The 9,562-nt window shown below is 41.5% G+C and overlaps 1 protein-coding gene across 1 annotated transcript; it reads left to right on the top strand.

Moving 5' to 3' along the window:
* The first annotated feature begins 1,480 nt into the window (after positions 1 to 1,480).
* Positions 1,481 to 6,223, top strand: irx1b (iroquois homeobox 1b). Its single transcript, XM_059945141.1, has 4 exons — positions 1,481 to 1,892; positions 4,313 to 5,300; positions 5,535 to 5,604; positions 5,824 to 6,223. Exons 1-4 carry the CDS (start codon positions 1,665 to 1,667, stop codon positions 5,876 to 5,878), a joined length of 1,341 nt encoding a protein of 446 aa, XP_059801124.1. The 5' UTR covers positions 1,481 to 1,664; the 3' UTR covers positions 5,879 to 6,223.
* Positions 6,224 to 9,562: the final 3,339 nt, after the last annotated feature.

Raw genomic sequence — 9,562 nt, 5'->3', positions numbered from 1 at the left:
TAAAGTCACAAGACACAAAGCAAATATTCAATTAACTGACACCGGGACCATTTCCTGGTGAATTCTTGCTGCTGGGAGTAACATGGACTCCAAGATGTCAACAATAAAATATTACATTTCAATAGCTGTAGCAAGCAAACTCCAGTTAAACATTGGGTCTTGGGTAAATATATATTTAAATGCGCGGAGAAGTTGGTGCAGGTTTGGATATGTAATGACGCGCCGCTTCCACCTTTCTCTTTAAACAGCAATTTGTTTTCATTCGTGCGGAGAATAATCCCTCCTTCAACGGGCAACAATCCATTTTCAGGGAGTTGTCGAGGAGAGTCAGGGCCCTCTGGAAGGCATTCAACATTTAACACGTACAACCTGTGTCAAATTACTGTGATCTCCCGGATTAAACTGTTGTGAGCTCTGCAAAACACGGCAGTATCTTGACCCAAAGTGAATGAAGGGGTACGTCAGAAACGCCAGCGGGATTGGCACGTTTGGTTTTATTAATCGCAAATTATTTCCACGCCACATAGCCACTTAAAATCCAAGTGTAGTTTAGTGTCTATTAAAGCTCCTGTATGTTCCCTGGTTTATGATGTACCTGAAAGCACGGCAGGTACAGCTAAATACTTAGAAAGAAACAACTGTGCAGAAAAGTAATGCAATTCATGCTTTTAAAAATAACGTTGCCAGCATCTATTGTAATTAAATTATATTTATGATAAACAGCGTTAATGGATGCATGCCAAAAGTATTGCCCCTGATGAGTGTGGGAAAAGAAAATAAACAGGAGACAATTGTGAGAAATACTGCACAAAACCAAATGGAGACTTCACGATGAAAAATAAAGAAAAGGCTGGGCCCTTACTCCTGCTGCTAAATCGGACCCGCTGTTGGTCTGGTCTGTTTAAAACTATATGAATAATTAATTTTCTGGTATTTGTTATTCTACTGGCTCTTTTATCCGGCTAATTAATGCGACCTGTCATTGCATTTACATTATTTTAAACGCTCAAATTTCCCATCATTTTGGGTAATTGATCATTATATATCCTTTTGACTTTTTGTCAGTATTTTTTTTGAGAAATCTCTTGTGCAGTTCCAGATTTGCCTATTGGCCTTATTTATGCAGCGACCTTAGGCATGTGTATAACACATTGCGCTTGGGACCGAGTTCTTGGCACTTGTTCCGTGGAGGGGAGGGGGCGTAAGGAGAGAGCGGTGGGGAGAAAATAACCCGAGAAGTTGTGTAAGGAGAAGGGACTCGGTAAGGTTTAAGAAGGGAACAAACAGTGTCGGACAACTGCAAAATCATGTAGACAGGTTGTCATACACCAGTGGGTGCTTCACTGAATAGATCCGAATGCAAAACATTTAACACAACACAACACAACGTGGCCCAACTGTGCGAAGCCACATGTTCCAAACTAGGAGGGGCTTGCCGCTCAAGTAACCTGTCAGTCAAAGCATCAACTTCAAATGATATCTACGGATCTGCCAGGACCTATGGGCAGACGCATCAGTTGGAGTTGAATTGACGATCAGATCGCTTACAGGAAGATTCTGCGGGCCAGGACAAAAAGAAACGGGATTTGGAAGCGATCGGAAGCGAGTTTTTATTGCTTGTCATTGTGTCATTTTCTGAGTTCGTGAAGATCCCTTCTCAGGAGATGGCCTTCCCTCAGCTCGGGTACCCTCAGTATCTAAGTGCGAGCCAGGCTGTTTACGCTGCCGATCGGCAGGGAGTGCTGGCTTCTTCCCGAGGAGGAGCCGAGCTTGGGGCTAATCACGCCGCTGCTGTAACCTCCGTGTTGGGAATGTATGCAAACCCTTACACAGCCCAGAACTACAGCGCTTTCCTCCCCTACACCACCGATCTCACCATGTTCTCCCAAATGGTAAGTGCGACCAGTCTTTTACAGACATTCCGAGCGAAACGTTTAAAATAAATACTTATATAAAAATCCCATCGCACAACTAAACTGGATCAAATCTTTGTCGGTCGGATATCCCCATATGTGTAAAAAGCATATGATTAGAAACAGTTACAATTATTATTTTAATTGGAACACCGACCTCTTAAAGCAGCGAGACTATTGACGCCAATCGGTGGCAAGCATGGCGAGCGTTATGCTTTCCCTTATTAGTGTCACAAGTTAAGACATTCAAAGTTTTAATCACTGCTAGTGCCGACAACAGTGCGAATCTGAACAAAAGTCTCGTGGGCAGAGAAGATTAGAAGCCGGCTTTGGAAAGTTTGGCAGTCTCTTTCATCCGCCCATATTTTCGGGATTTTTCTTTGTCGGCAGAGGGCACGGACACGTTTGAAACTGTTCACTGATTCACTGTAGTCACTGATTTAAACGTGGCGGCGTCTTCAGTTTATTCTGTAATGGTGGTATCGCTTTAAATAAAGTAGGCCGAAGTTGTGTGAGTTCCGCTGTAGTCTGCAGTTAATGTATGCGATCCGCAATTACAAATGTAGTACTGCATTAACCTGATATCTACACAACACACCGAGTGGATGCACCCCACAAACTACTGAGCTGCAGATAATATTATAGCGAAATCTTTTCATATTATTTGTTTAATCTATTATAATCACCACTGTTAAACGATACAAATAAAATACTTACAAAGTTTCTCAATTAATAAAACCCACCGTTTCCTTATATATAAACGTGAAAAATGTATCAAGAATCGTTGCAAATTCGGCTGCGTCGGATTTTAGTACTGTAAGCATAAATAATACGGTCGAAGACAATTCCTTTTTTATATAAAGCTTATCTCTTCTTCAAACAAATAAAATAATCAGGCAAATTCGGTGATCTGGGCAATAGAGTTGCCTCTGGGAATAAGGATTAAGCATAAATTCACTGCGGTAGAAATAAAATAAGCTCAGGGCGAGACAGAATTAAATGCACGAGCAATTTTGATATCAGCCCGGAACAATTACCTGCAAAATATTGAACGGTGGTCACTGATTCCATAGTTAGTTATGAAGATTTCCTGTTGTCTTCATGCTAATCCTGGCGCCCTGTTTGTTCAATCGTCTCTTGGAACAGAGCGCACGCACTGCAGTTGAATTTAAATTCATGCTGTTTTCCCAAAACAGTTGAGATTATTTGTAATTATTTATGATTGAGTGCCTTACACTGTACCACACAAAATGGAAAATTCAACGTTCATTTAAATTTAAAGTACCTAATTCAGAATTAAATCAGGCCTGTGGAAGACTTATTGCATAGTATTTGTCAGGAGGAAGGGGAGTAATAAATATCGAGATTTTCAAGTTTAAATGAATGGCTGTTTTTCAATAACCTTTAAAAAATGTTCCCTGTAGTGTCTCTATCTTATACGTGTTGCACTTCGGAATAATAAAGATGCACAAAATGACCGCATTCTTTAGCAATGTTTACATTGCGGCCATCTCAGTGAGAACTGGATGATGTCATGTTTCCAACTTTTAATTCAACATTAAAAATCTTTCCAAAATGAAAAAGAGACACAGCCAACCAAAAGGACATTTAAACAAGTAAAATAAGTCGGCATAAATTATTTTTAATCTGCTAAAGCGCAATCAAGCAAAAGTTAGTATTTCTCATGTCTTCTCCCGCACGTTTTCACCAAAGGCACAGACTTAAAATAAATGGCGAGGTCATTATAAAGTCGATTGCCGTAACTTTCCTCCTACCCCGAAAAATCGAGCAGTTTATGAAAGGGTAATTCGACTTTTCTAATATTTCGAGCGTGATGCTCTAAATAAACTATTTGTTAAGGTTGAGGAACAGTTGTTTGCACTTCTGATCTTTAAATTACGATTAATGTTCCATCATCATTGATGAGATTATATGGGACTTAAATAAAGTTCATACATTTCCTTAATAAACTCTCATTCATTCACAAACATAAAAAACTTGAACGTTAATCGCAGCTAGTTAGATTTCACGGCCAATGGTGTTAGTGTAGTTCGCGTGCACTAATTTTGAGATTTTAAATTAACTTCTGTGTTATGCCATTAACATTTGGTTTCGTTATACTGTTGTGGCAATCCTACTTCTTTCGTGCATACCTCTTAAAATGTTCATTTTTTAAATGTTGTTTTAACTTTAAAACGCAGAGTCCATTCCATTAAGAATAGGAACACTTGGTTACTCCGGAAACTTTCTGCGTGCCTTCCTGTGGCAAACCTTGAGTGTAAATAATTTGTGTTGGGCAACATAGGGTATGTGATATGGGTCTGTTCTTTAATACCCCAGCCCTGATTTCTCTTTCTCTCTCCCTCACCCACACCCCACTCTATGTGTTTATGTTGCAGGGTTCTCAGTACGAATTGAAGGACAATCCCGGAGTTCACCCGGCCACGTTTGCTGCCCACGCGGCCCCTGCCTATTACCCCTATGGTCAGTTCCAGTATGGAGACCCAGCCAGACCCAAGAATGCAACCCGGGAGAGCACAAGCACTCTCAAAGCCTGGCTCAATGAGCACAGGAAGAACCCCTACCCCACCAAGGGGGAGAAGATCATGCTGGCCATCATCACCAAGATGACCCTGACCCAAGTCTCCACTTGGTTCGCCAACGCCAGGAGGAGGCTCAAGAAGGAGAACAAGATGACCTGGGGTGCCCGGAATAAAGAAGACGACAGTACTCTCTACGGCAGTGACACAGAGGGGGAGAACGAGAAAAAGGAGGAGGACGAGGAGATCGACCTGGAGAGTATCGATATCGACAAAATCGATGAAAACGATGAGGAGCAAAGTAACGGAGAGGAAGATGAAAAACTGAACCCCAGTGGTGAGGGAGAAAAAGTGGATTTGGAGAGCGGGCACGATCGGACTTTACAAGGGTCCGTTGTTGAGAGCAAAGCAAGAGAGACGGACAGAGTGGATGGGAGTGTTGCCGAGAGCAATGGCACCAGGGGGATTTCATTAGGGCAGGGGAATTTGCTAATCCCAAATCACAGCAAACCGAAAATCTGGTCCTTGGCAGAGACGGCGACCAGTCCAGACATTGCCCAGAAATCTTCGCCAAACAGCCACACGCAGCCGACCATTCAGCACCCGGCTTTTCTCTCAAACCACGGACTCTACACCTGTCAAATCAGCAAATTTCATAACTGGACGAACGGTGCTTTCCTGGGCCAGAACTCTTTGCTGAATGTCAGGTCTTTTCTGGGGGCGAATCATCACCACCATCACCATCATCCGCAGCACTCGCAGCAGCAACAGTCTACTGTGCTAACGGCGGCCCTCGGAGCAGTAAGCAATGAAAAATCAACAGATATACCCAGTCCAAAACACACAGGTATTTTACACTCATCATCCTCCCTTCAGCTTCACATGTATGATATACTATAACTATATATACAGCTCACAGTTAATAGCGGTTCTGGTAACGGACAATTACGTACTAAACTTAAAATCTGAAGGGCCGCCGGGTTCCCTTCGCTCTCTGAACCTACTTCACAAACTTCAAAGCCAAACTCTTGTTCCTGTTGGATGACTGATTTGAACTGTTTTATTTCCTTTTGTCTTCCAGATAGAGATTGTATTCCAGGCGAATCTCCATCACAGCAAATTAAAATATCATTTCAACCCGTAAACGAAAGGTAGGTTTTAAGAGTTAATACAAAATAAAAGAGGCGCAGTTCTCGCGGCTGTTTTGCAACGCAACGGGATGATAGTTTAATTGTAAGGAAGGAAAAAATGGTTTTGGAGAAGTTGTGAGCAGTGAGCAGTTTATTTTAATCTTGGTTGGAGGCACAAAGTATTTGCACAATATCTCATATGGTTAGTATTCAGCCACTTCTGTCCTTTTGTTCTTTCAGCTCACGGCCTCAGCAGGAAGGGACAAGAGTTTTAGCAGGAATCTCCTCCGTCTGAGAAAGTTTCATGGGGCAAAAAACGAAAAGAAAGAAGAAAACTGAAAAAAAGATTTTTTAGGAAGAGAACATTTACTTCATCTTTTTGTATTGCCAGTATTTGGACAATGCAAAAAGCCTTTCAGAAACCTGACAAATATATAACGATTTATTTGACATTGTAACATATCAGCACGTGTTATTCTAATTGATTTTGTTTCTTGACGCGATTATTATTGGTTTAGTAATTATTTTCCCACGTCCAATATTTTATGTATATAGAGTGATTATAATTGTAAATAAGCGTGTGAGCAGAATTTGTCAAATCATATATTTTTGTCTAATAAACTAAAAGATATTAGAACGAGCTCCCTATAATCTTACGTGGCGATTATATTAATTTTCAGTGAAGGAGAAATTTCAGAGTTTTTGAAAAATGTTACCGAATGTATGAAACACTGTGTGTGTGTGAGCGAGAGAGAGAGAGAGAGAGAGAGAGAGAGAGAGAGAGAGAGAGAGAGAGAGAGAGAGAGAGGGGAGAGAAGGGGGGAGAGAGGAGGCTGGGGGTGACGTGAGATTATTTTCGTAGTCACAGTTTTTGTTGATGTTAACAAGATTATTTTACTCAAAATGTACTGCTGACAAACAAAAAACGAGGCTGGGCGACAGAAAACGATTCCAAACCAGGCTGAGAACTCCGCAAAGTAAATGTCTTACTGTTTATTCTCCCGGTCCCCAATGAAACCAAATCAGTGACCTTTAAGGTGCTACTAACTCGACAGATGGCTGCTCCTGGTGGAAAAGGGGGAGTTCTATGAAGCAAACAGCTGCTAAAGCAATTAAAAAATAATATGGGAAGGCTGTGTCCAAACAGGGAGGTGGGGGAGTTAAAAAGACAAGCTCATCACGTATCGGAAATAATAGCAACTGTGAAATAAAATATTAACAAAGCATCAGGGCTCCATGTATCGATTGTTAGGCTGATCTTTTACTTCATTGGGAATCACGTTCTCTGCTGCTGTCCGACTGCACACAGAAAAAAACAGCTTTCCCTTCCGAGCGATAACGTTACATGATCATTGGTACTGAGACTCAGACAACACAGTATGTCATTTGTATAAGGTTATGAAAATTCGTCTCTTCGCATTTTCCCATAATGTTATTTACCGAAATTATCTTTGAAACGTTGTGACAGATTACAGATAGGTTAATGAAAAAGACACAGGCGACGTATATTGTCTGCGAAATAATGAACCTGCATTCTATTAATGTTGATTTGAAAATGCCTTTAATTGATAATGTCTGGATACATCAAAGCTGGGTAAAATATTCCGGGTATCAGCGACTGAAGAACTGAGTCACTGGAGATGTTTCCAAATTAGTTATAAGATAATAACTTATTTCAGTTATCAGGCTTAACTGTCGTTTTACGAACAGTGATGTCTTGTGCTTTTAAGCACTTCTTGCGTTTTATTTGAACCTGACGCGCTTTCCTTGTGGATCCTGGACGGTTTTCGATCGCCTTTAACTCCACGTTGTCACGGGTTGTCTGAGTTAGATGAAGTTTCACTTCGCACTGGAAGAAAACCCATCACTTTCGGAGGAGACGTTGCTAATTTTGACGCGGCGCGCTGGGTATGAGCGCAGGCTTGCTGCTGCGAAGGGATGCGAGCGGGAACTGTGAGGCGACAGCTCCCTCTATGGATCGCACCACAAACGGCGGGAGTCACACTTCACTGACTTGTACGTCAGTCCATCGCGAGGTACTCAGCGCATTGAAGCTCATAATGTGAGGGAGATCCACGATGTCAAATGAGCTCAAACTATATCCACAAATTGGTGGAGAGTCTTGCAGCTCTGCCTGGGAAGCCAAATGTGGGAAGACTGGCTGAGCTACAGACGTATCGTTAGAGTGTCAGGTCTGTGAGCCAGCGTCAGAGCGCTGTAACTTTATAGTTAACCTCCTATTTAATTCTTCGCGAATGCTACCTGACCTGCTGAGCTTTTTCAGCGTTATATTTGTTTATTTCAGATTATCGCTATCTGTAATTCCTTCCTTCTTACTGATGGAGCCGGCTCTCCACACAGGAAGATGCCATTGACCGAGCAAACTTACACAGCAGACATAAACGTGGCTCGAGTTTGTAGAGCTAAACACTTTTAAGTCACGCTGTCCGCGGTTCTCCCGCTTCTGACGCATTCTTTATAATTTTAACAGAAAGCTTTGGAGTTGCAATATTATCTGAAGTCGTTTGTAAAAGGGAGAAAAATCCACCCCCCCCCCCCGCCACACACACATACACACCACCAGAACAATTGCTCATTTTACTCGTTGATCGAGCACCTATCCGCGGAGGAGTTTTGCGGGGTCTTTTTTTCTTAGTCGACAGGAGAGACATCGAAAACTCAACTGCATGCTGTCCTACCGTGGTCTCATCACAGCCCAGCGCCACATTACTGCTTTGCTGTAATCTTGTCCCACACGAGGGATCTTTTAATCCTCTCGTTCTCTTTGAACATGGATTTCTTACACTTAACCTGTTGAAATTTTGCACTCTTAACTTTCAGATTTATATAGTTGGAACGCCAACTCCGATCAACAACCACCAATCCTCATAATGCACACAACTCGCCCATGCTCTGTTTGCACTTTTCACAGATGAAAAATTTCACTTTTTTTACACTGTGTGTGAGGATGAAATTTTCAAAGTAATCAGAATAATAAAGAATTAACAGAGAACGTCACCAACACCGAGGGTTCACCTTGGAAAATGAGGGAAAGGTCCCTGCCGATAGTTTTGTTTATTTGCTTATTTCTTTCCTGTCTTAGACATTCATTAAAATGCTAACAACAGAACTATTTGGTAGAATGTGAAAGGTGGTAAAAACATTCTCCCGACCCACGGTCTTTTAAAAAGAACGGGTTCTGGAAGGATCTTAAAAGTTTCACTTGCACTGAAGTCCGGAGATACTGTTGGCACTTTTGAAAACGCGGTTTAGACTTTGATTCGCGTTAAGTCAACCGAAGAAAAGATCCATCTAAAGTCGGGCTCTCATATAATCCACCCGTAAACTTTGTGGATTTTAATCACCTCCCGCACCTTACCCTGACTTTATTAATGAATTCACAGAGCACATCGAACTTAGATTTAACTAATAACCGATGTTTTCAAATAATTGCGTGGTGCAAAATACACTCACTCCCCACCCATTCATGCTCATTTTCCCCTGCCTCCTATTATTTCCCAACACACCCTGCTCCAGCCATTCAGGCAGCCGGGAGCAGACGAGACTGACAGATAGTCGGAACTGGCTGTTGCAAATTCCTCTCATCTCACTAGCAATCTGACTGTATTATGTGATATACAGGCGTATAACTGACAAGCGATAGAGAGAGAGAAATAGATAGGTAGGTAGATATTCTCTTAACTTTGTAGAATGAAATTCGTAATCAACTATGATACACACATAATTCCTATAAGATTCAGAAGAAAGGCAATCTATGCGAAGACTAAGTACTAAAACAAAATTTATAGCTGTAGACTAGTATGAGATAATTCCGAAATCCAAGCCAGAATTAAAGGCTGTTTAAGTTAAAAGGTCGCAGATTTTTGTTTCGCTGGTTTAAAACGAAGATTTCTATAGATTTCTGGAGTTTTGTACCACTTACCCAATTGTATTTTAATTATAATATTGGTGCTTATAA

This window comes from Hypanus sabinus, chromosome 20 (genome assembly GCF_030144855.1).
Source record: "Hypanus sabinus isolate sHypSab1 chromosome 20, sHypSab1.hap1, whole genome shotgun sequence".
NCBI lineage: Eukaryota > Metazoa > Chordata > Chondrichthyes > Myliobatiformes > Dasyatidae > Hypanus > Hypanus sabinus.
This window is presented reverse-complemented; position numbering and strand designations above follow the sequence as displayed.